Source organism: Bidens hawaiensis, unplaced genomic scaffold (assembly GCF_021521415.1).
Source record: "Bidens hawaiensis isolate Kalapana, Puna unplaced genomic scaffold, B.hawaiensis_p1.1 tig00021495_1, whole genome shotgun sequence".
NCBI lineage: Eukaryota > Viridiplantae > Streptophyta > Magnoliopsida > Asterales > Asteraceae > Bidens > Bidens hawaiensis.
Genome location: NW_027493332.1, coordinates 255,907 through 283,785, shown reverse-complemented (window position 1 = coordinate 283,785; position 27,879 = coordinate 255,907). Strand labels below are relative to the sequence as shown.

Sequence of the window (27,879 nt, the reverse complement as noted above, 5' to 3'; positions counted from 1 at the left end):
TCTCCAGAAAGCTCAAATCGATTTTATTTGTAGCAAGTTAGGCATGCATGATTAACATATATGCTTCAACTTGAGGAGGAGTGTTAATGATAATTAGTTGTTTATTTCCAGGCCCTTGCATGTAACTTATATTTATGTATAGGTCCTTGCATGTAAAGAAGGTCATTGCATGTAATTTGCATTTTAGTTGTAGCCCCCTCTCCATCTCTATATATAGAGGGCTTATCTCTTGTAATGAAACACAATTCATATTAATCAATACCACTTGACAATAATTTTGTTTATAATTGCTAGATGTTATTAGAAGTTTGGACTTTAGAACACACTAAAACATCATTTTAAGAATGTAAAGATTGTTTGCATGTATGTTTTTTTTTTAAAACTAAAAATACAATTAACCAAATTGTATGCTTTGCTTTGTCAATGCCCACCTTAAATAACAATCCTTTCTTATTCAACCAAGAAGTCAAGTATACTTCCATATCTTAAACACACCGACACACATAGATAGTTGTATCAACCAAAGTTTCAGCCTTCAGGGTGTCTTTGGTAATCTTATTTACAAACCAAACATCACATCAGCTTTGAAGAATTATGCATTTAGGATTGATTCATTAAGTCACTCATAAAGCAGCAATTCGGTTCTGGGCTAGCAACAATAACAAAGTCGCTAACAGGAACTGCACTAGCTGCAGGATGTTCCTGCAGCTAAGAATATCATCAGTAGCAACATTCAACACTTACGGAACCATCTTAGTTGTTGCTAGGGGTGTAAATGAGCTGAGTTGAGCTCGGCTTTTTTTGACTTACGAGAGCTCGAGCTTAAGCTCTGCTCATTTCAAGCTCTTTTTCCAAAGCTCGAGCGTGGCTTGTCTATTATTTATTAACTAATTTATATATGTTTTTTATTTTTAATTATTTTTATATATTTTGAGAAAACCATAAACGAGCCTAAGCTCGGCTAGAGCTCGTGTAGTACCTTAAACGAGCAAAAGCTTGACTCTAGCTCGGATGTAGAGTGTGAAATTAATGCGTATAAGTATGAAAAAGTGTAAAACTTAAAAACACACAAGGCTCGTTATGGCTCGACAAGCCTAAACGAGCTTCCCATACAAGGCTCGAGCTCGGGCTCGATAACTAAACAAGATTTACTTGAGGCTCAAGTTTGGCTCGAGCTAAAAAAAAGCTTGGCTCGTTTCAAGCTTTTAATCGATCCAAGCTCGAGTAGCTCTATAGCAGCTCAACTCATTTGCACCCCTAGTTGTTGCCCATCAAAAGCTACTAACATCATCATCATGCACACCAGCGTTACACGAAGTCCAAAGTGCATGATCTAAATGACATATATTACAACCACGATCACAGAGCGTGCATGCGCGTAAGGGTACTTCGCATCCACAATGGACATGCTCGACTGAAGGTTTAAAATCACTGGTGAATAGTTTTGACTTTTGACTTTGTTTATATGTTTAAGATATGTGTGTTATGAGATAAACTATCTTTGATTGCATTGTTCAGTGGCGAAGCTTGGATGAATACGTCCGGGGGGGGGGACTCAAAATGTATTAAAAAAAATCATAAATGATGGGGGGCGGGCTCAAATTTTCAGTTGAAAACGGGTATATTTACACTGCTGCGCAAACAAACCAGCTTCACCATTGCCATTGTTGAATCATTTCAAGCATCGGTTCATTTCGTTAAAGAACATTACAGCATTAATATCAAAAAAGCATACCTCTGTAAACAACCTTATCGTGCCTTCTCTTCGAACAAAACTTTATAAAACCGTTTCCTCTCCTCCGGATCAAATATCCCACCTAGATTATCATCATCATCACCGTCATCCGACAATTCATAAACCGGATTATCTTTCTCTTCTTTCATCGCTACAGCGCCTTTTTTTCGTTTCTTTTCTAAATTCAACGCGTGACGCCTTCTATTATACTCATGCAGTCCCTCCTGCATCAACTCCCCAAATTTCTCCTTCACAACAACAAGCGGATCTTTTTCAACCAAGCCCGACCCGTTATACCCTTCTCGCAGTAAAACCGTATAAATCTGATACTTATTCGAAACGTAAAATATCCCTGGATGCTTTAACAACAAAACGTTTAGTTTCTCGGGTAGTTGAAATTCCCGCTTGAAATGTCCTAATTTCATAATAGACGCTTTCTTCCATAACGTAAGCGACAAAAACTCGTGTACTAACCCAATCGTTCGCTTTTCCGATTCCTTCGACCCGTTTAGTAACCGACCCGGATCCGAATAAAGTGAAATGTACGGTAACGAATCGAATTCACGAAACTTCTCCCACGATTTAACCCAAGTGGACGGTAACGAGCACGGGAACGACGGGTTCGAACCCGGTTCTCGACACTTCCTTTCGATTGCGGAAACCGCTAACTCCGGGTCCCACTTAACGAGCTCGATCTCCATCGAATTCTTTCTCCCGCCATAATTAACCACACGAAACGTATCAAGATATTTTGGTATAATTCTTATTAAATAATCATCCGGTAACCCTAAACTGTTCTTGAATTCGTTTAGTTTCGAGACGTTGAATTTATGATTCGAAACCATCATTAACACCTTCGCTAATCTTTGAACAACAACCGGTTCCTGCATATCTTTAACGCTTTCTTCTTCTTGTACTAAGAACATCATCCTTTTGGTTAATCTGCAATAATATTCATCGTGTTTGAGGTACGTTTCGAAGCAGCACGGGTATTTTTTGAGCCAGTTTAAGGCTTTTCCTTGTAGATCAAGAGTTTTGAACTTTTTTTGCAGGAAGTTAACAGATGTTTCGTGATCAGGACACCTCAAGATTATGTTTTTAATCTGATTGTTTACAATCCATCTGCGGTTTCTTGTTAAGGCGGCTTCAAGATCCGGGTCTTTTTTCATCGACCAAAGTGAGAATCTTCGAAGAAGTTGAAGATTTTGATTCTGCGCGTGAATATTGATCAAAAGCTTCCTACTTTGTATCTTCATTGTTTTACCAATACATAGCCCTGTTTAAATTAACAATAATAAATAAAAATACTGTCACATAAACACTTCAACTTTCTGCAACTATTCTTTAGAGTCTGCATAGCAAAACGAGGTAAGGAATCAGAAAAGGTTTTGATCAAAACATGTCGTTTTAAAAAACGGTCATTTGGTTCAGATCAGAACAAGTTTTGACAAAAAATGGATACGGGTCAAAACATATTTTTTTAAAGAAATGGCCAATATGGTTCGGGTCAGAGCAGGTTGACAAAAATCGAAACGGGTTAAAACCGTTTGTTCTAAAAATGGTCGATTTGGTTCGGATCATAACAGGTTTCAACAGCCAAAATGACAAATACATATATTAGCCTTCTAATGCGCAGGTTACAAATTCAGTTCGGTTTCTGGTTTTGAATAAAAGTGAACTATTTGTTGAATTATTTCAACTGTTAGAATCTATGGTGCAAACTTAATATGCTCAACTTCTATTCATAAATTCTTCTTCTTAATACAGTCACAGAACGACCGAGCCTATTCAAGTTCTACATACAGCAGTAGCCAAGACTATATCTTTATCTTCTACACTACAAAATTAAAGCTAGATTGAGTGCAAACGACCCGAGCTACTCGCAACCTACTATTGTAAAAAGCTTGAAACAAGCCGAGCTTGTACGAGCTCTAGCCTCAAATACAGCTCGTTTAGCTATCGAGCCGGGTATGCGAAGCTCATTTAGGCTTTTTGAGCCATAACAAGCCTTGTGTATTATGTTTACACATCACAACCAGCTCGAGCAGAGCTTTGGCTTGTTTAGTGTGCTAAATGAGATTGAACTTCGTTTAAGTTTTTTTCTCAAAATATATAAAAATTAATTAATAAATAGAAAAAGAGCCCAGCGCGAGCTTGAAAAAACAACTCGCTTTAGGAAAAGAGCTCGAACCGATATAAAATCTACGTTGTCAAAAGCCCTTCAGGCGTGCGCCTAAACAAACCTAAAAAAGAGTCGAGCGAGGGCGGGTCCGAGCTCGAAATTAAACGCGGCAGCTCAGCTAGGCTCAAGCTCGCTTTTAAAGCGCCTTAATATAATATGAATATCATCTGCTAATTTCATTTCAATCCACTCAAGCAGTTCGCGTATATATAAGCATAAGAAGTTGTAATTTGCCCTTAATTAAATCCATGGGATTCAAAATGCAGTTAATAATAATTACTATTATTAATCAAGTTAAACAAAGAGAATCACGTACCTCAATCGTCATCGATTGTTATTATGTTGATTCACGTCTACTTTAAAACCCATGGAAATGGGCAGGATTGACTTCACGGTTCGGTGGGGAGTTTCGTTTAACAAATGAACAAACAAAAGTGAACAAGAAATTTGGTTTGATTAGTTAAAACAAATGAACGAACAATAAAGGCGAAATCGATTTTAATAATCTCAACTAAATGCCGTTGGCCGATAATAGGTAGCAGATACCGGTCCAAACGACTAAATGATGCTTCAATTACGGTGTGTAAACTTTTAATTAACAAAAATCAAGTTGTTTGGAGCACCGTTTCGAGGTAAGTTTTACATCAATCGATCGGTATCCTCATTCTGATCGAAAGCCCTAAAACATTAATTTGAAATTTGGAAAAAACTTAATGTCGTTAAGTTTTTTTTAACAGACGTCCAATGAAAACAAATTGTATGAAAGTTGGTGTGACAGCTATTTTTTAAGTTGAGATTATTATCGGTCAACTGCATTAAGTTGGGATTATTAAAATCCAACTCTCCTATTTTACGTTAGGGGTAATAAATTAAAGAGTATAATCGTTTTATGTATCAGCTACTCGTGAACAAAAAAAGGTTTTTAGCCAGCACTATCGTTTTATGTTTGATACTTTTGTTAAGACTTAAGGACATCATTTTTGACTTGTTAAACCCGTTAAAATACGAATTACATACATATTTTAACCCGTTAAAGTACGAATTACATACATATTTGATACTTATTTTAACCCGTTAAAATACCAGCCCTACTTTTCACCATGAAAATCTAACAGATAGCATACATCTATAAGATCTAAATTGAATTTGGGTTTGAAATGGGCCTAACACCAATACTATATTAAATATTTTTTAAACTCAAATTCTTTATAACAAGTCCAACTGCACCTATTACCTATTACATGTATCATGTGGTGTATTTTTGTAAATCTCAACTAGTACACTTTCAAACCCCATGGTCAAAGTCAAACTATGCTAGGTGGGCCCCCTTCCCAGTTACAAACCGACAGGGCCCACTGCATTCGCATACAATCCACCAACGCAGCATGTTGAACCCGCTCGGGTTTCGACACTTCAACCAGGGGCGGAGCTAGCTTATTGCTAGGGGTAGCTTCTGCTACCCTTAACTTTTCGTTGGCAGTGTAAAAAAAATACTTTTTATCGGTTTTTGTATATATCGCTACCCCTGAAAAAAATATAGCGTTATCCTTGTTTATTTAAAGCTTAACCAATTTAAAAGTTCAAACAAATTAAAACCCAACTAAAGTTTTAAGCCCAAATCAATTAAACCCATTAACCTTTTTCAAAAAATTAGCTCGTTACTCGTTGGTTTAGGCGGAGTATCAAACATCAAACAACCGTTGGATAAACCGAGCATTGAATAATCTACGACAAAACGTGTTTGACAAGATGTTGGCAAGAGTGACGTCTCTGTGTGAAAAAAAAAACAAGATTAAGATGTTAGATATGACTTTAAGTTATGGTAATCAAAATAACCAAAATAATGTCATTACTAATCGATATCATTTTGAGGTTGATGCTTTTAATACGGTTTTGGATATACAAATTCAAAAACTTGGAAATAGATTCGGTGAAGTCTCAACTAGTTTGTTAGAAAATATGTCTGGTTTAAATCAATATGATTCGTTTTCTAACTTTGACATATCTAACAAGATGGCTTTTTCTGAGATGTATCCAAGTGGTTTTAGTAATGAAAAAAGAGGGTGTGATCTCATGACATTTTATCACACTTTAAAAGAAGATGATAAATTTGAAAAATTGAGTGGAATGGTGACCTTGTTCTGTTGGTGGACGAAACAAACAATCACATCAAACAAACGAACACAAGATATTGGGGTGACAACTTTTGACTCTTTTCATATAATCAAACAAACTTCATGAACTTACATGGAGAATAAACTCCTTGACACAAAAAAAAAAGGCAATAACATAGACCCCTAGTTATAAAACTCCAAGGCAAACATTTCCTAAACCTATCATAATTCAATTAACTAAAATAAAACATAACAAACCTTCACTTTATTAATAATTCAAGATTAACCTTCATGCTCGTCTAATGATGGAAGCAGGAAAGCATGCCACTTTTCCTTTGGTTTATGGAATATTAAAGTTAGCATTGGTTTTACCGGTTGCAACCGCAACCATTGAAAGATGTTTTTTTTCTAAAATGAAGCTTATCAAGACGGATTTGCGAAATGCGATGGGTGATGAGTATTTTGAACAATGTTTTATTTTGTGCGATTGAAAGAGAAACGCTTGATAAAGTAAAAGAAGATGATGTAGTGGCTCAATTTCAAACTTTCAATAACTAAATAGGCGAAATCTGCACCCTGTGTGTATAAATTTATTTATTCTCGTTATTTTGTCTCGTTTATGTTGTATGATATACGGTAAAAAAAAATGATCATTACCCCTGAGATTGATGTCTAGATCCATCACTGACTTTAACCATCTCATCTTTGCTCCCCGAACCGTCATCACCACCCGCCATAAACTCTTCCGGGGTCCACCTTGGCGGAACCAAAACCATCAACTTTGTTAACCACGGTCAAAAAAAATTTTACCCGTTAGACCTGACGGGTCCTCCAACGCGCCTAAACTTTTTTCTAAGTCCGTAATAAATGGATAAAAACTAGTATTACAATAATTGATTTCCTGGTTGAACTATGGGGACCAATGATGTATTGATGACAACTTTTATAACAAAGTAATTGCCTTGCTCGCAGCCCTGTAGACTGACGGTTCTGTCCTCGGGATCTCATCGGACATATTTAGATGGAAGGGTGTTTAGGTAAATTGATAAATAGAATTGTACTATTTTATGTAAGAATTAAATATTATATTCTTGACTTGTCTGTGTGTCTAACGACCGAAAAACATGGTGAATTGTTTTATACTTTTTATTCCGTTAGTTCACGTAAATGCCCACACTTGATATTTTATGTTTTGTAATAATACTAGCCAGATGTCCGCGCGATGCAACGGTGTCCTCGTAAAAGCAACCGGTGTTAGTACGTTTGTAACCTCACAATTATACGTGCGTATCCCGACGATGGTATGCATTAAACATGGCATTGGACGTGTAACCGATGCCAGCAAACGCGTCACATAACCCCTATACTCGAGCAACCCATATGTATAAACAATGTCATCCGCATAACTGAAGCTTGAACGCACGTAACTTGTGACGAAAATCAAGAAGCTAAGATGAAATGCTTAGTAATTTCAAATAAACTACTTTTTAACCCAATCCGTTTTGACGGCCCTGTTCCGACCCGAAAACGTTTTAACTTGAAGCCCATTTTTACATGAACCCTTTCGATCTAAACCCATCCCGACATGAACTAAATTAACCCTTTTTCGTACAAAACTGTTCCAACCCTAACCCGTTCCGACACCATTAGCTGAACCTACCTAACCCGTTGCCGGTAATAACTGGTAATCACGTAACATGTTAGTTTTTTTAAAAATTAATAAACTATAGCAATACTGTACTCAAATTAAAGAGAATAAAATGCTCCATTTTATGGTGTAAATTTTTAGAAATAATATTAACGTGTGAAAAAGTTATGGCCATTAAAAAGTCGTTGGGTAGTTGGTTTAAAATAAGCGGGAAAATATGTAACTATTTAATAAATTAACAAAATTTGATTGAAGTTGAAGAACCATTATTGTAAAATATTTTTGAATGAACAAAGACTATTTTACCCTTATATTCTTAAAATTTTATGCATTGTTACTTGTACAATATGCAACAAGAGTGGTACCTCTTAAAATTTAAGAGGTCATTCACTTCTATATTATATATAGTATAGATATAGATATAGATTTTTGTTGTTATTTCATTTCTTGATTTATTTACGTCCATATAAATAAATAAATTTTTGGGTATTCAATCTATCTTATGGACTGACGATAATAACAAATACAGTAGAAACTCGATAAATTAATACTCGATTATTTAATAAACTCTCTAAGATAATATTTTTTGCCGGTCCCGACTCGGGGATAGAGTGCTAAATTAATAATTCGCTAAAATTATAAGATAATACATTTTTGATAATTTTTTTAGACCCCGTATAAAATATAAATTAATAATTCCTTATATATAGCATATTACATGAATGATTTATGAAGATTTCTTGAAAAATGACTCAATTGTCTTTTATTTTATGTTGAAATCAATTTCCCCTTGAATCTCGTCTCTAATTTTCCTTAGCATGGTAAGAACTTCCGGTGTTGTTTTCTTATAGCTCAACAAGAAATTGTTCAAAGTGATTGCCGCTTTAAAAGCTTCGTTTCGAGAAGGGGACTCCATTGTAGAATTTTCATCATCTTCTTCATCGATATCATCTTTATTAATTCCAATAACGCTTTCAATAATTTCTTCATCAGTCAACAACTGTGCAACTACATTTTCTTTTGGGTGAGTCAGAACATTCTACTATAAATTAATAAAATATTAATTAATATATAAATTAATAATTATTAATTTATCGATTAATTAATAACTCTTTTAATTAATAAATTTTGGTGGTCCAAAGTGTATTATTTTATAGAGTTTCTACTGTATTATGGTCATAGTGACTCGGAATTAATTTACGTTTTTGATACGTTATATTGACGGTTAACGGGTTCAAAAAATTTAAGACTCACTTTAAAATAACTGTTATGACAAAACAATAACAAGTTTGCTAACACGTAGTTTACGTGTGAAATAAGTAACTTTATTTGCACGAACATGCTCACTACCTTTTTTAAGGATCTACTTATTTTATAAAAAAAAAAGATTAAAAACTACGTTTGTTTTATAAAGAAGTTATGTTCACTACACTTAATATAAATACCTACTAAATCAGTATCTACAATGACGCACAAACCATAAACAACATGATATAATACATATACACAATATGCTTGAATATTAAATGATTATATCCTTTATGTTTTTGAGGTTATATTTTGATGATATACATAAAGAACAACTATAATAATAATAATTATTATACCATAAATACAGGATCAGAGACCGGGTATCTTTCGATCTCTTATTAATAATCCATTTTAAATTAAAAATTTTTATTTGTCTTGATTTTCTAAAATATATATGAATAGGCCATATGGATGTTTTACCCATACTTAACTGTCATCATTGAATAGTATATGGTCAGTACAGGCCACGCCCTAAAAACGCCTTCAATCATCAAAACGGCTAAAACGGGCTACCATAATTCGACCACTACACATATTCACATGCCTGTTTAGTATGGAACCAGCCCAGAGTCACTCATACATATTTCAAAAATTTCAGACTTTTTTTTTTTTTTTTTTTTTTTTTTTTTTTTTTTTTGAGACATGGATTACAACTAGGTCATGGTGTGAATCAACACTTTAGGAGTTTAGCCTTTCATTAGGCTAATATTATAATAATAAAGAAATAATAAATTGTACCTGGAGTATGAAGGACTTAAAAACTTCAAAGATTTTTATTATCGAATATTTTACAAGTGAGAGAGAGGGTTTTTGATCAGTGGTTTTCTGATCTCTGCCTCTTTACAAAAACCTACTACTCCTTTTATAATGGGAGTTCTATAAAACAAACAAAAGAACAACAGTAAAAGTAATAATTATACATCAATTATCTGGACAATTGTGTCCAAAAGAGATTCCATTTGTCTGGGCAGCTGGCTTTAATTATTGTACCTTTACCCAACTTTTTGAATTATTGATTCTCCTTTATTCAGACGCATGTGATCTAGGACCCATAATTTCGTCCTCATCGTCAATTGATTCAATTATTTTCTTTTTTAACATTTCCAATTTTGTCTTGGCCTTTATTGTGACCTCATCCATGACATCGTCTTCTGGATTTTGAGAATAACCTGCTAACATTGTATCCTCTTCTTCTTCTTGATTAGAAGAGGGATTTGAAGAGTATTGCGATGAAGATTGCCCTGGTTGGAAATTTTTCATTAAATCTTCTTCCATGGCTGCAAAGTATTTTTCCAGTAAATCTTTTCTGGAAAGATCCTTTCCTTCTTTAATTGATATCTTCCTAGCAATCTGTTGGAATGGGCTAGGAGATTCTCTTTGAGATTGAACCTGAATTTGTTTTTGATACAGGTCCAGAGTTGATTCAATTTGATCAATGGTCTCTTGACCTTCTATGACTCCTTCTTTATTTTTTGAAGTCAATTTTTTCCAAAATTTTGTATAGAAAATTCTTCTTAAACATGTAATATTTTGAGTGGTATGACCAACTTCTGAAGACCATCTCCATATCCATGGAATTCCAAATTCCATAAAGAAAAATAGAGAAGGCATTCCTTCAATTAACTCATTATTATGAGTAGCTTCGATTATTCTGGGAGATAATTCAACCCATTTATTATAGTATCCTTTAAAGGATTCTGGTAAAATTTTTACAGATGTTCCATAGGAAATCCACCATTTTAAAAACCAATTAGGTATATCCTGGTTATAAACCTGAGGACATATCTTGAAGAACCAAGAATGTTTCTTCATTGGATTTTGATATAGAAAAGCTTTATTGAAAGCTTCAATATAATCCCAATAATTAAATTTGATGAGGGCACCAGATTCTGGATGACTCATCTCTTTTTCTTTTAATGGAGAATTTCCCCAATCTTCTAAGGATATTATCCTTTTAATAATTATTTTGCTATAGGTAAAAACCTTAGCATTTCCAGAATTATGATGGAAAATTTGAGCAGATTCGGTTGCTCTTAAAATTGATTCATAAACGAATCTTGATTTATAAATTCCAGCTGGATATGATCCAGTATCGAAAAACCTTTCCATTAAGGTCCATGGATTATCTTTCCATTTAAGCTGTTTATTATCAAGGAGTAAAATTACCTCCTTATAAGGATTTTGATCATAAGAACCTTCATCAGATTCTTCTGATTGAGTAACAACTGAATAGGAAGTATTGCTTCCTTTTTCCTTAGCTGCTTTGAAAGCTAGGAATTCCTGGTATTCAGGATCATTAAATCGATTTTTTCCAGTATTACTGGATGAATTTGCTATATTAGCAATATTGGAAGCTATTAGCCTCTTTTGGCCAAATTGACCAATAATTATTTCAGAATTATTATGAGAATTTCTGCCTCTTCCTCTATTGGAGGATTGGCTCTTCTTTCCTCCTCGCCATGGAGGATCCATTCCTGCAAATAAAATTAAGCACAAGAGATTATTATCTCTTTTTCTTGAAGAATCTTTATTCGATTCTTAAAAATATAGTATTGATTCCATTCATTTGCTATAAGAAAATTTTTTTCTTGAGGATGTAAAGAATAGTCCATATTATATTCTGCTATTCTTAAAGCATGTCTCATCCTCATCCTATATTCAAAATCAATTTGTCTTCGAATATTTCCCATTGCAATTTTCAATGGTCCTTTAATTCCCATTAATTCTGCAAAATAGAATCGAGAAATTCTCTCGTCAAGAAATCTGGTAAACTATTATCAGATCCTTTTTTATAGATTATTTCAAAATCAAAAGGGGCTAAATGAGCTTGCCACCTTGCAAACATTTGTTTAGAAACATTATGTTTAAAATCTTTGTCAAACATAAATTTAGCTGCCTGACAATCAGTTTTTATTATAAATTTTTGATTATATAAATCATCTTGAAATTTTAAAACACATTTTACTATTGCTAAAACTTCTTTTGCAATAGTTGCGTAATTTTTTTGACTATTATTCCATTTTCCAGAATGGAATCTAACCAAATATTCTTGTTTATTGTTTGGAGAAACTTGTTTAAGAATTCCTCCATAACCAATGTCACTAGCATCAGTTTCAACTATTTTTTCCCAATTTGGGTTAGCAAGATTCAAACATGGAAGATTTTGAACCTTTTGTTTAATTTTTTGTATTGCCTTAGTATGATCGTCTGACCAATACTTAGGATTCTTTTTTAACCTATCATACAAGATAGCTGTATCCTTTGCTAGATTTTCATAATAAGGAGAAATATAATTTAAACTCCCAAGAAACCTTTGTAATTGAGTTTTATCTAAAATTTCATCAGGAAATTTAGAAGCAAATTCAATACATCTATGTATTGGAATTATAACTCCTTTGTCAATATTATGACCAAGGAATCTAACATTAGTTTGAAAAAGCATCATTTTAGGTCTAGAAATTACTAAACCATTCTTTATAATAATATTTTTAAAGATTTCTAAATGCTGAAAATGCATTTCTATATTTTTTGAAAATATTAATATATCATCGATATATACAATGATAAAATTTGAATAAGGAATGAATATATCATTCATTATATTTTGAAATTCACTGGGTGCATTTTTTAACCCAAAAGGCATTACATTCCATTCAAAATGTCCAAATGGAACTGTAAATGCTGTCTTATATCTGTCAGATTCATTAATTTGAACCTGCCAGTATCCAGATTTTAGATCAAATTTAGAAAATATAACTGCATCATGCAGTCTATCCAATAAATCCTTTTTATTAGGTATTGGATATCTAATCCATTTTAACACTTTATTAAGTGGTTTATAATTTATAACCAATCTAGGAACTCCTCTTTCCTGTTCAGCATGTTTATTAACATAAAACGCTGTACATGACCAAGGAGACTTAGATTTTCTAATTAATCCTTTATTTATTAAGGATTCTATTTCCTTTTTACATAATTCTAAATATTCAGAATTCATTTGGCAAGGTCTAGCCTTGGTAGGAATTTGTCTTTCATTAAAATCTTCCTCATAAGGAAGTGAAACAATATGTTTCTTTCTATCCCAAAAAGCATTTGGGTGATCATTACATATTTGTAAAGAAAACTTATTTTGAATCAATTTTATTTTATCCTTTATTTTAGGATTTTTTAAATTTTCTGAAATAGTTAATTCATTTATTTCTTGTTTTAAAAATTCTATTTGGTTTATTTTTGCTTTAATTAAATCATCAATCATATTATTTATGATTCTAGTGATTGGTTCAGAAACAAATTCAAAGGATATTTCTTCACCTTGAAATGTTCCTTTTATAATTTTTTCATCCACTTTTGTTAAAGGAAATATTTTCCTAAAAAATGGTGATCCAAGTATTACTTGACTTGTTAAATCTTTAACAAGAATAAAACTATTAGGAATACATTTATTATTATTACAGATATAAGCATTGGGAAGCTTATAACTTATCTGTAATGGTTTTCCACCAGCAGACCCTAATTTCTGGGTGGTTTTATGAAAATATCTTGAAGGGATTAATCCTTATTGAATACAATTTAAATCTGCTCCACTATCTAAAAGAGCAGTAAATTCTTTGGAAAATTGTTTATCAATCATTAATTTGACTTTAATATGCCATTTCTGAGAAGTTATTTCTTCTATTTGTTTTAAATAATTTTCTAATTGAAGTTTTGGAAAATTTACATCATTAATTTCCAATCTTCTTTTTTCTAAATTAATAATTCTTTCTTCTAAATTATTATTGTTATTTCTAAGATTATTAATTTCTATTTTAAGATTATTAATCTCAATTTTTAATTCTTCAATACCAACCTGTTTATTTAGTTGATTTCTTTTATTCAATTGATTCTTAACCTCAGCAAAAGTATAAGGTTGAAAATTTTTATTGGATGAAGATGATTCACCTTTATCATTTCTTATTAAGTCTAAAATCATTTCTTTCTTAATTTTTTCATCTTGAATATTTTTTAATAAATCTAAAAATTCATTTGTTATAACATTTAATTCCATATTTTGGAATTGAGATATAATATCATAAATTGAATCATTATTTATCTCATTGTTACAACAATCTTCATGACAATCTCTATTATCATCTGAAGAAGATGAAATAAAGCTTTCATTATCTAAAATGTTTATATCTTCATATGAAGATTCTGCTTCTGATTCATCAGAAGTACTATTAGAATTTATGATAATCTTTTCTAAAGTTTCTCTAAGATTATCATCTTTTATTTCATTCAATTTTTTCTTTACCCAGCAAGTTGCTGCTTTATGACCTGGACGGCCACATTTTCTACAAATTATAAAAGATTTTTTATAAAATTTTTCAAAGGGTTTAATTTCCCTTTTCTTATCTCTTTCTATTTTTCTTTCTTCTCTTTTCCTTTTCCTTTTAAAATATTTTTTTGGTTTTTGAGAAGAAGATTCTTTTCTTTTATTATTTTGGGGAGTAATTCTCTCCATGCCAAATTGATCACAAAATTGGCCTAACTGTCTTTTTTCCATTAAAGACTGTCTTTTAATTTGCTGATTTAGCTTTATTTCATTACATAAAGCTAATCCTTCATTTTTACATATACCTATTAAACTACCATAGGTGTATTCATCATAATTAATATTAATATTATCTTTTCTCAATTTCTGTTTAACTCTTTCTGAAAAGAAATGAGGTAAACCGTCTATAAATTTAGACTTCCAATGAGTACTATTACTCTCTGGTAATTCCATTACCCTGCATAAAAATGTATCTTTATACCATCTAAATGATGTAAGGGTTTTACATTTTAGATCTTGCAAAAGAGTTCTAATATTTTCAGAATTATCAGACCATCTGCCTGTAAAATGTTCCATTATATTGATAGCAAGAGTATACACACTATTTTCTTGACTGATATCATTTTCTTCTTTTACAGAAGAGTAAATTTGTTCTCTGTCTTGGAGGGTTAAATAATTATCCCACCATCCTTTTAATTGACCAGTAAATCCTGCTACTATCATTTTAGCAATAGATTTATCTGTATTTCCATTTGCTTTACATATCGTAGAATACATCATCATTCGATGTATAGTATTAGCTATTTGGGTGTCAGTTTGACCATCTATGTTCCATTCATAGATGTTCTTCCCACTATAAGAATTATTTACTATGTACTCCTGTTCTTCTATTAAGACATCTTGAGGAGTTGGTCTATCATAATAATATTTATTCATGCTAGGTTTATTAGCATATTTATTCTGTAACTTAGCAATTTCTAAGTTTATTTGTTCTTTATAATTTTCTTTATTTGTGGATTTAGAAAATTCTTTTGAAAGAGTATTTATATTTAAACCTTTCATTTTTTCTGAAATAAATTCCAATTTAGTATCTAATAATTTAGATATTTCAGAATTAGATTTTAATTTAAAATCTCTTATTTCAGGAGGGGGTTGAATAGCTGGAACTGCTATAACTTCTCCTGTTTCAAAAACTTTTTTATTTTTTACTAAAGAGGTTATTTCCTCAATTTTTTCTTGGATAGAACCTAATTGTTCTCCTAATATAATTAAACATAAATTTGTATAATTTATATGTTTAAATAATTTATTTAGGTGGAAAATTGTTACTGGTAAAGTATCACCTTCCAGTAATTTTTGAAAAGCTTGGTAATACATTGTTACCTTTTCTTTTTCAATTTTAAAACCTGTTTGAGGAGGGAAAATAGATTTTATTTTCTTTTCTCCTAAATCATATTCTCTGTAAATAGTAGAAATTATACTATTCACATACTTATTAAAGAACCATGGAACAAAATAAATAATACAATTTTGTTCTTCTAATTCTTTATAAAATTCATCTCGAAAATATAGTAATTGTTTTATTTCAAAATTTTTTAAATACCATTTTCTAAATTCCTCCCATTTAGGATCTTGGAATTCAGAATTTATTTTATCTCTTACCAGGGAGCCTGGTCTAAAATCAATTTTTTCTATATTATTCATGATATAGAGAAATCCATTTCTGACTCGGTTAATTCCGGGTCTTGTTGAGGTCTATTAATTCCTCTAACTATATTATCAGAATTAATTCTTAATTCATTAATTCTATTGTTATTTTCAGGATATTTTTCTCTTATTTGAGAAGTTGAAGCTCTAGAAGGACTTCTAACAGTATATCCTAAAGGAGATATATGAAAATTTGATGAAGATAAAGACCTAGTTATTCTAGGTGTAACTTTTTCAAATTGTATTTGAACATTTCCTTCAGTTGTTTGTAAAATTTCTAAAGGATTGTTATCAATATAAGATTGAGATGGGGTATTTTCTTTTAATACCCAATTATCAGGAAAATTTATTTCTTCCCATCTAATTTTTCTTCTAGTGGTAATATTTGACTTACCAAAATTAGTTTCTATAACTATTGTTTCATTTAATGGTTTATCAACCATTTTGCATCTAGGATTCAAAGTATATAATGGTTTGTAATAAATTCTATAACAAACACATATAACTTCTGATCCTGGAGCATAATTGTAACCATTAGTTTTAACATTTAATGTTAAAGCATCTGTGATATTCACATCAGTTAAAGATAATTGTAAATTTGGATAAACATTAAAATAGACTGGACCATGTGCCAGACTAGATTGAACAATACCTATTAAGGATTGTTTCCAATCTAAATTTCTTCCATCTCTTAGAACAGCTATAAAGCTTTCTGGAAGACCTTCTAATGTTAATGGTTTAAAGGCAATTTGCACTAAACCAATATGAATGAATTTATATTCATTATTCTTATATCTGATTATTTCTCTGTTATTTAAGAGTTTCATTATCATATCCTCTTTATTAAGAGATATTGTTGATTCAGTAGTTCTAACTACTTGTTTAAAACTTAATTTTTCCATATAACCATATTTATAAATTTGGTTATAATTAATTTTTGGAATTGTCCATTGATTTAATAAATCAAGATTGTGAGGAATATCATATTCTTCCTCAATACTATTTTTTATTGTATCTTTATTTTTAATAATATTCATGAACAAACTTAAAGTGTTGATTCCCCAAAGACACTAATTATTCACCATGGCTCTGATACCATAATAATAATATTATTATAATAATAATTAATATTATTATAATAATAATAATAATAATAATAATAATTATTATTATTATTATTATTATTATTATTATACAAGATACAAAGAGAGCATAAACCTTAAAAAAATATTAAAAAAAATAAAAATCTATGTGTTCAAAATTTAATATATCAACAAAAGAATTGTCAGGCAATACTAACTAGTTTAATCCAAATATGATCCAACCTCTTTAAACTACTCAGCATGAAACACTACTTGAACCATAACTAATAGCTTTTAAGCTAGAATCAGAAAAATTTGTAACCCATAATTGTGGTCTGCCAGATTCTCCTTCAATGTTATAAGCATACGAAGGCCATCTAACGTCGTTTCCACACGTATGTGAAACTCTTGTTTTCATTATCTTTTGAGTTCTCTCGAGAACCAAAAGACTAGAAAACATGGAATAACTATTTCCCACAAACACGTCCGCCCTTAAGCAAACTTCATAGTCTATTGCTGCTTGAATTAGATACGAATGATTCTTGTAAAACTCAGTTAACCCTAATCGTTTCTTATCAACAGGGTGCATGCCTTCATTCCAACCATTTAAGATCGTATCATCCTCAAGAAGTTCGCTAGCCACGGCTAGATAAAGAATCGTTGGTGGTTTTAGGGCCAGGATGTTGGCTACCCTAGTAGTAATCTCCTCTTTACTACTACAAATGTTCGATAAATTTGATCTATGTTCTCTATTTTTACAATGTATCATCCAATCTTTTTCAATCCTCATATGGATTGCTACATAAGGTGCTTGATACAAAGAATCACGCTTTATTTCACTTCCAAACTCTCTAATCTTCGACACGACTTCGTTTGCATCTTTCGATATTTCATCTACTAAAACCAAGCATTCAAACACCTTCGCATAATCACTAACAGGCCAATGATCATGCCATAGAAAAGGGTTCTTCCCCATTATCCTAATCGTCTCATACACATCATAATCGTGTTTGCTAAACTCTTTCAACTGATCAAGATCTCTCTCAACCGTCCATCTCCTACCACTACCCTTTTGAACCTCGAATACATTGCTTCGATTCCCAATATCAGAATACTGACTCACACACACAAACCCATCACAAAGCGAATTAAACCTCTCAAAGTTAAAGACCTTATCAAACGAAATAGGCTCCAATCGATCGATTTCCTTGTAAAACAAAGACGCGCTTAAGCTAGGCATTAGAAGTGACCTATTCAACATTCTTGCACTCAAACAAGCTCTTGCAAAGGCAATCTTTTGATTGTTTAATCCCCAAACAATTTGAGGCACCTCTAAGAACTTCATTCTTTTATTCCCATGTTTCAACAACTCAAATTCGTCGTCTCTAAACCGACTAACAAGACTCGAGCTAGACGGTACAAGAGTTTTCATGATCAAAACCATCACAAACAAGAACACACATATGGACACCAAAGAATTCACATGTTTCAACTTTAACAAGTCCATCATAGACTCAAAAACTCATTTCCAAAAAATGACTACTAACCAAATTCAACAATAATAATAATCATGATCAAATAACATAATCACTCACCCGAAGTCAATTTTCGATCCAAATCGATGAACCCGTATCCGATCAGCCAACAATCAAGAACAATTATGTGAATTTGGAAGAAGAAGAATCAAAGGAATAAAAACAAAGAAGAACAAAAGTATTAATAATCTTTAAAGTTTGAAAGCAATTTAACAAAGAACAACAACCCATCACCATCTTGACAACCTGTTTTGTAACATCCTAAAATTTATAATGTTGAATAAAGAAAGTTATGTTTAGTGATTTCGCGTAATTGATTAATGTCGGGGAAGGAGCGGGTCTTGGACTTGGATTAATTGAGATGGGTTAAATGAGAATGGGATTTCGGGGATATAAATACCCCCAAAATCCCAAAATATCTTCATTTTCCCCCACCCTCCTAAACACACACATACACACACACCAAGCACACCCAAAACCGCCGCCGGCCGGGCCGAGAAAGAAGGAAGGATCGAGCGAGGTCCGGGTAAGAGAGAAAGATTAGTGGTGATACCAAGATAAACGAGATCCAAACAAGCTCAAAAGGTATGATTCTTGATCTTGGAAGTTTAAAGATCCGAGCTTTTAGTGTATAAACGACCGAAAATGGTCGGGAAGTATAGTGGGTGGTATTGAACCTTAACAAAGGTGTTAAAATCGCCCGAAATGTTGATCAGAAACCGAAACAGCGGACATCTGGGCAACTTCGCCTTCATCTGGGCAACTTCGCCTTCAAGCGATGAACTTCGCCTGCAAGCTAAGTTCGCCTGATGAACTTCGCCTGCAAGCTAAGTTCGCCTGATGATAAGTTCGCCTGAGGTTTAACTTCGCCTAAAGCCAAGTTCGCCTGAGGTTTAACTTCGCCTAAAGCCAAGTTCGCCTGAGGTTTAACTTCGCCTAAAGCTAAGTTCGCCTGAGGTTTAACTTCGCCTAAAGCCAAGTTCGATTAGAAAATAAATTAAAAATCTAATGAAAAATGTGTTAAGACAGTTAATGGAAATAAAATTTTTCCAAGCTGACCTGGCAGCTCGACCCCAGCCTTGGACCCTGCCCCTTGGACCCTGCTAGGGGCTGCCGCCCCTAGACCCCGCTGCCAGGGGCGCTGCCCCCGGACCCCCGTTCGTTGTGGGTCATATAAAGATAGAAATACATTATGAGAAGTGATAGTTAATTAATACGTATACTTGTTATACAGTCAGCCGTGCACAACTGAAGAAAGGGATTACGATTAACGGTGAACGTAACCGTGTTCAGGTGAGTTTCTAGCCCCATTTATGTGTTATGTTTTCGGGGCTGTGTGCATACTCAATATGTTTGTTAATACGCTTATCCTAAGAGATAAGTGTATGCCTTATGTGAATAATGTGAAATGTATGAATGATGGCTTGACGGTACGTGAACGATCTTCGGATATTGCACGTACTGTCAGGTTGTAACGCTAAGTTAAGGTAAGTATGATATGTATGCTTATGTGTATGAATGTGATAAAGTTAATAAAAGAAGGAGATGATGGTTGTATGGTTACGAAAAGGGTACCGAGCCCTAATAATACTCGAGGTATGATGTATGGTTGTATGGTAACGAAGAGGGAATCGAACCCTACTAATATTCGAGAACTAGGGAACCGAACCCTATTAATATTCGAGGAAAGAGGGAAACCGAGCCCTAATAATACTCGTGGAAAGAGGGAAACCGAGCCCTAATAATACTCGAGGAAGGAGGGTACCGAGCCCTAATAATACTCGAGGAAGGAGGGTACCGAGCCCTAATAATACTCGAGGAATGTAGGGCGTAATGCTCTTTATAACGTAAGATATGAAAGTAAGTTAATACAAAAGAAAGTAAGAAAGTAAGAAAGTATGAAAGTAAGAAAGTAAGAAAGTATGAAAGTATGAATGAAAGAATATAATGTTATGTGAATGGTATGAGTATGTGATTATCTAGAACTCACTCAGCGTAGCTGACTTTTAGTATGCACGCAGGTGAGTAGGATGAGGCAGCTCGCTTGAGGAGACACGTGGCACTGAACAAGAGCCTGGCATCTGAAGACTTATGATGTTTTAATTTTAATGTTTTAATGTGAAAAACAAAGGATGTTTTGAGACAAGTTATGGAATATTGTAATGTTTTATGAAAGTTTTATATTCCGCGTAAATGTTTTAATTAACTCTGATATTTAGAACTGTGTTTATGAGTAAATCCAACATGAAAGTAGGGTTACCGGTAACGGGGCCTTACATGTTTTGATCTAAATTTCTCATGAATATTATTATATGAATATATTAAATATGGCAATTTGAGGGGTAACACTTATATTATAACAAAAAGTTGAAACAACTTTTGTATTTGAAAATGATAATTAATAATATTAAATTGAGAAAGTTGGTGAAGAATAATAAGCCCGTCAAAGTTGACAAAGTTAGCGCGTGCAATATTAGTGGCTTAAACCCCTTTGAAGCCGCTGCAATTTCGAGCCATGTGATTTGGTACCACAAAGTTAAGTCAATTTATGCCTTGATTTATGTACTTTTTATGGTTACGTAAAGTAATAAAAATATTATTACTTTTATATGCGCGAAAGTATATTGTATATAGCGTGGGATTTTTTTTTTCAAAACAGGAAATTTTAGAAGGGCGAAATGATTGTATATAGGGTCTGTCAGTTTCTGTTGGGTGAGTTGGGCAATTAGCTGGTGTTCTGAAATTTGAAATTGCGGATGCGGTACATTTTTTGTGTGTTCCGCTATTTCAAATGGCGGATGTCACTTTTTCTGATCCGCCATTTCGACTGGCAGTTCACGATACCCAAAGTAACCTGCCCGTATATATCATAATGTTTTTTTGACAGACATCTGTCATTTGAAATGACAAGTATGAACAATATTTGTCTGATTTGACATTTGATCAACAACTCCTAATGCTTTTCATTTTCCTTTTTAACTTTTATATTATTTTTTAAAAAGAATAATAGTTAGTATTATTTATAAAATAATATAACTAATTATTAAAAAATAAGTTGTATTATTAAAAAGACTTAACCTGTTTTTACTTTTATTTATTTTACTTTTATTTTTTAATTATTGATAATTAATTAATTTTTATTAATAAAAAGACGAATAATTAGTATTATTAATTAATATTAATAAGTACATATTAATATTAAATATAAAAATTTGGTTCAACTATAGTTTTTTCATATGGATTTTTTTTTATATAAAATTGAGTTCTGCTATTTGAAATGACAAGTGTCGTATGAGCATCCGCTGTTTTAAATGATAAGTGTGAACAATATCTGTCAGATTTGACCGTTGATTGATATCATTTTTTTTTATAATACTTTTATTTTTAAAGGAATAATAATTAGTATCATTTATAAAATAATATAATTAATTATTAAAAAATAACTAGTTTTACGAACCCACACGTTGCGGCGGAGTCAACCCTTGAAAATGTAAAGTCGAAACGTCTAGCTAACTGACGCATAAAAAAAGAGCTTATAGAACCCGTGCGTTGCGGTGAGATCGTTAAACCGAATAGTTGTAACATGTTAATACTAACCGTAAAAAAAAGGAAAATTAGAAGTTGTACAAATAAATTAATCTTGTGTGCAATCACTTAAAACTATGGAAAGAAAATAAAACATATTAAAGTCAAAGGAAAGAAAACAAAACAAAAACATATTAAAGTGTAGGGAAAGATATTAAAAATTAAAAGATATTCAAATGTACAAATATACAACCATGTACACCACTAAAACAAATGAATAGTGAAAATGTGTCTGTAAAGATTTTTGAAAATTAATATATGTAATAATTTGCATTATTAATTAAAAGACTAATGTATGTTTACTTTTATTTATTTTAATTTTATGTATTATAATTAGAAAAACCATTACCATCATTTCATCCTTCTAAAATTTCCTATTTAATAAAAAAAAACTGATAGCGTGGGTGGGTTAACTACTTTTGTTATTGTACCTACCCTAGTACAACCTAAACTTTACGTAGGCTACTTTCACTATACAATATATTTTGATTATTTTCTCGTATATTAAAATAATAATAATTTTTATAAATAGATGTACAAACAAGTTGAGTCGAGTCTGAGTCTTGCACTATTCGAGCTTGGCTCATAAATTAAATTTAAAGATCGAGATCGGTTGAGTCGAGTCTGAGTCTTGCACTATTCGAGCTTGGCTCATAAATTAAATTTAAAGATCGAGATCGGCTTCGTTTGGCTTGGCTCGAGCTATTTTAAGAAAAATCTTAAACAAGCCAAAGTTCAGTTCGGGCTCACATTCAAGAGAACCGCATGCATGACAAAGATGTTGTTATGTCCTAGTTCGTGTTACGATTTTGGTCTTTATGAATAAAAATTATACTTTGATGCTCACCGGTTATTCAAAGATTAACATTTTTAATCCTTCAGTTTATAAGCTATTAAATGTTTTGTTAGGTTTTATTTATTTATTTATTTTGAGCATTTTCGGTTTGGTCAACAAAAGCCAAAACCGGTTTATAATCGATTTCGGTTCGGGTTAACCGGTTTGTTACAATATTACGATCGGTTTCGGTTCAGGTTTTGACCGGTTTTTGCCCGGTTTTGGCCGGTTTCACTTCGGTTAACCGGTTTTGGTGGAGAAAATTACAAACCGGTTCCGAACCTACGGTTTCAATCGGTTTCAAACTAGTTTCTATATAATCGGTTTCAAATCGGTTCGGTTTCGGCTTGATTTTCGGGTCGGTTCGGTTAACCAATTTATTTACCCACCTCTAGAACCAACAACCACTTGGTTGAAGGTCATTCACCTTTGCCGCTAGACCAAGCTAATGGTTACGCTTTATAAGTTGGTTATTTAACCCTTAATACTAATAAAAAAAAAGTGTATACAAGTTCCACATCATGTCCCTGCTCAGTCGCCTCCATCCCGTCACCACACATCATGTGTTTTGTGTTCGATCAAGGGCTTGGTTTTTCAATAGTTTTGTTTAGAGAATGGCTCATGCACCCACTTGACTACAAAACTTAAGCAGTCGCCAGACCCGGGTTACAGAGGCAGCGACGATGGTGTTTTATCAAAGAAGACAAGACGAAAGTCGGAGACAGGTGCTTAATTATTATTTTCAGTTTTCCAGTAAGTGTAAGTTTGTTGTTTAACAAAATAAAAGTAACAAAATTTCTAGTTATTTTCGGTCTCAAGGACAAAAAGGGTTCAAGAGTGAATGTTGAAATCAAGTGTTTAATTCCTTTAACATAGAGACAAAATCTACAATACGAACATACCACACAGACTATCCGCTATCGTGTAATTCTTTATAGTAAATATTAATTGCTTATATCACGTTTTCTTAAACTTTTGTATATACTGTAAGAATACTAAAGTTGTTAATCACTTCGGTGATAAAAATTAATAAATCAAGAGGTGATAATTATGGAAAGAAAAAGAAAGAAAAATTTAAAAATATAATACCCGAAAAGGATAAAGCAAAATAAAATATGCAAATACAGTGTGGTAGCATGAATATAATAAAATTGGCGTTCTAAAAAAATTTAAAACCTTATCATCATTAACAATAACAAGCATCTCTAGTGTTGTCATTTCGGGCCATACAAAATTGGAAAGATGCAACCACCAAATTTTAAGTGATCCAAACTGTTGAGACATCAATATATATACTTTGTATCTTATGCACCACCTTAATTGATTATTAAATCCTATGTGTAGTATGTAGGTTAGGATGAGCTCGGTACCGTACCGGAACTAGTACCGAAAATCTTGATTTCGAAAATCGTAAATTTTTGGTACCGGTATCGAAATGTTCGGTTCGGTACCGGTACGATACCGGTATTTAAGGTAAAATTCGGGAAATACCGGTACCCTACCGGTACCGGTCCCAAAAACTCAAAACCTTGGTACCGATTCGGTACCGCCGGTACCAAATCGATACCGATTTCGGTACCGGTACCGGTACCGGTACCGGTACCAATCGGTACCGTACCGATTTTTGCTCATCCCTAATGTAGGGTAAGGCTTTATGACTAATAAAACATAATATAATGTAGGTGAATTGTATTTTAATAATTTCAACTTAATGCAGTTGTTTGTTAATAATTCGAACTTCAAAAATAGTCGTCATCGGTTTTAATTTTCACATAATTTGTTTTTACTGGACCTCTGTTAAAAAAAACACTTAACCACATTAAGTTTTTTCCAAATTTCAAATTGATGTTATAGAGTTTTTGACCGGAATGAGGATATGAATCGATTGATGTAAAATTACCTCGAAACAATGCTTCAAACAACTTGATATTTATTAATTAAAAGTTACACACCGGAATTGAAGCATCCTTTAGTCGTTTGGCCCACCGTTTTGAGATAAGTTTTACATAAATTAACTCGTATTCTCATTCCGAATGAAAACCCTAAAATATCAATTTGAAAGTTGGAAAAAACTTAGCGGCGTTAAGTATTTTTAACGGAGGTCCAATGAAAACAAACAGTGTGAAAGTTGGGACCGATGACAGCTATTTTCTAAGTTAAGATTATTATCAGCAACTACATTAAGTTAGAATTATTAAAATTCAATTTTTCTATAAAGTAAAATAGAAACAATAAAAAGAAACAAATGTTAATAATTTATTATTTAACTTACTGGCCAGGGTTGGTTGAGGCTCCATCTTCCACTGCATACACTATTCGATACACTATTTGGTAGTCGCCAGTCTAACTAAAAATGAATATGTATACTTATTAGGAACCAAACCATAGGTTTTGTTACATAGGTAAGAAAATAAATATGACTTGATCCGTAATTAATATGCAATTAAACGTTTTAATCTATCGTTAAATGTAGGAATTAAAGGCGTGTCCAAACAAAATCCAACTTGTACTAGCTTAAGAATTTTAGAATGTCATCATGTAAGCTTTTGAACCAAAGATAACACAATACGTCTAGAATCATAAGGCTGGACTATGGATACTTTGCATAACGACATTATGACCAGATGAATGTTGATTTCATGTGAAACGCGCTAGAGTATTTAATATGATATCTATCACCTTACTTGTGGCACATTACATACAAGATCTTACCAACAAATAAAATGATCTTGTTTGCTAAGGAACTGGAAATGGATGGTGATCTTGTATGGTTTTGCTACATAAATAGTAAAAAGGTAACAAAACATCCCGTGCAATGTTTTATCTAACCCTAAGCACATTTACCACCCGCATTCAATGCTCTCTCGATCGAAAGCTACTAATTATCAAGTTGTGACTGAGTTACGTAAAAAAATCTCTATGTAGCACATCAAATATCCTCACAGTCTCTCACACATATGCCTACATATTCACCATTGGTATGATATATTCACTATTGGTATGATGTATATTTTGGTATTATTTTGAGTATCTTGAGATTAGTTAATGCATTAAAATTATTAAATAAAAAATAATATCTTTTCTTTTACTTCTCCCAACAAATTTCTTATCAACTATGACTTGTTTGCATTTATGAATATTGTCATTGAAATGATCTCTTTATAGTTTATCCTTTAATTTTAAATATTTAAAATCAATTTACAAACAAAATTGTTTATTTTATGGAAGCATGGTTCAAGAAATTGAAGAAATCTATCATCTATGGAACAAACCAGACCAGGTTGTCAAGATTGTGATGTTTTTTTATCTTTATTCTTGTTGTTTCTTTGTCTTCATTCTTTTTGTTCTTTTTTCCCATGCAACAGCTTTGATCATCATCATCATCATCTTCCTTTTATCTTTTTCTTTCCCAAATTATTCAAACCTTATATACAATAAGTTATCATCAAATTCATTATAACATTATCGAATTCGGTCGAGATTCATTAAATGAATTCATTGGTTACAAAGTGTTTGTTCTTGCTTGTAATGGCATTGATCATCAAAACACTTCTACTCCCCAACTCGATTTCCATTCGTGTGTTTCAAAACGATGAATTCAAACCGGGAAATGCAAGAATGAAGTTCTTGGAAGTGCCTCAAATTGTTTGGGGATTAAACAATCAAAAGATTGCTTTTGCAAGAGCTTGTTTAAGTGCAAGAATGCTGAATAGGTCAATTCTAATGCCTAGCTTAAGCGAGTCTTTGTTTTACAAGGAAATCGATCGGCTGAAGCCTATTTCGTTTGATAAGGTCTTTAACTTTGAGAGGTTTAATTCGCTTTGTGATGGGTTTGTGCGTGTGAGTCAGTATTCTGATATTGGGAATCGAAGTAACTTACTCGAGGTTCAAAAGGGTAGTGGTAGGAGATGGACGGTTGAGAGAGATCTTGATCAGTTGAAAGAGTTTAGCAAACACGATTATGATGTGTATGAGACGATTAGGATAATGGGGAAGAACCCTTTTCTATGGCATGATCATTGGCCTGTTAGTGATTATGTGAAGGTGTTTGAATGCTTGGTTTTAGTAGATGAAATATCGAAAGATGCAAATGAAGTCGTGTCGAAGATTAGAGAGTTTGGAAGTGAAATAAAGCGTGATTCTTTGTATCGAACGCCATATGTAGCGATCCATATGAGGATTGAAAAAGATTGGATGATACATTGTAAAAAACTAGAACAAAGATCAAATGTATCAAGCATTTGTAGTAGTAAAGAGGAGATTATAACTAGAGTAGCAAGCATTCCGACCCTAAAACCACCAACGATTCTTTATCTAGCCGTGGCTAATGAACTTCTAGTACACGATTCAATCTTAAATGGTTGGAAAGAAGGTTTGTATCCGGTTGACAAGAAGCGATTAGGGTTAACCAAGACTTACAAGAAGCATCCGTATCTAATTCAGGCAGCTATAGACTATGAAGTTTGCTTAAGGGCCGACGTGTTTGTGGGAAATAGTTATTCCACATTCTCCAGTCTTCTGGTTCTTGAGAGAACTCAAAAGATAATTAAAACAGGAGTTTCACACACATGTGTGAAGAGGTAGGTCCCAGCAGAGCCCAGTTGGACCCGCAAGACTCACCTTTAAGAGGGACGTCTGCGCAGAAACCAACTGGGTCCGCAGGACCCACCATGCTCAGAGACGTGACGTCCTTACGATCAGTACGCAAGCTGTTCCCGCAGGAAAAGCCTCCCAATGGTGAAGTACTCTGCCTGTTCCCGCAGCTGCGGATACAAGCCATCAGGGAAGGCTACCTGCGCAGCAAAGCTACACGCACAAGGCACTTAACTCTTAA

The 27,879-nt window shown here is 32.8% G+C and overlaps 1 protein-coding gene and 2 pseudogenes across 1 annotated transcript; 1 reads left to right on the top strand and 2 right to left on the bottom strand.

Annotated features, from left to right (window-relative positions):
• Nucleotides 1–1,749: 1,749 nt before the first annotated feature.
• On the bottom strand, nt 1,750–3,008 carry LOC143563528 (protein WHAT'S THIS FACTOR 1 homolog, chloroplastic-like). The gene has a single exon (XM_077051048.1). It carries the CDS (start codon nt 2,989–2,991, stop codon nt 1,750–1,752), a length of 1,242 nt encoding a protein of 413 aa, XP_076907163.1. The 5' UTR covers nt 2,992–3,008.
• A 14,338-nt stretch (nt 3,009–17,346) lies between these two features.
• On the bottom strand, nt 17,347–18,871 carry LOC143563527 (O-fucosyltransferase 23 pseudogene; annotated as a pseudogene).
• Nucleotides 18,872–26,573: 7,702 nt separating this feature from the next.
• LOC143563524 (O-fucosyltransferase 23 pseudogene) lies at nt 26,574–27,629 on the top strand (annotated as a pseudogene).
• The last annotated feature ends 250 nt before the right edge of the window (nt 27,630–27,879 follow it).

What these genes read in the sequence shown, in the direction of transcription:
- LOC143563528 (XM_077051048.1), bottom strand. Translation starts at nt 2,991, where the DNA reads ATGAAGATACAAAGTAGGAAGCTTTTGATCAATATTCACGCGCAGAAT.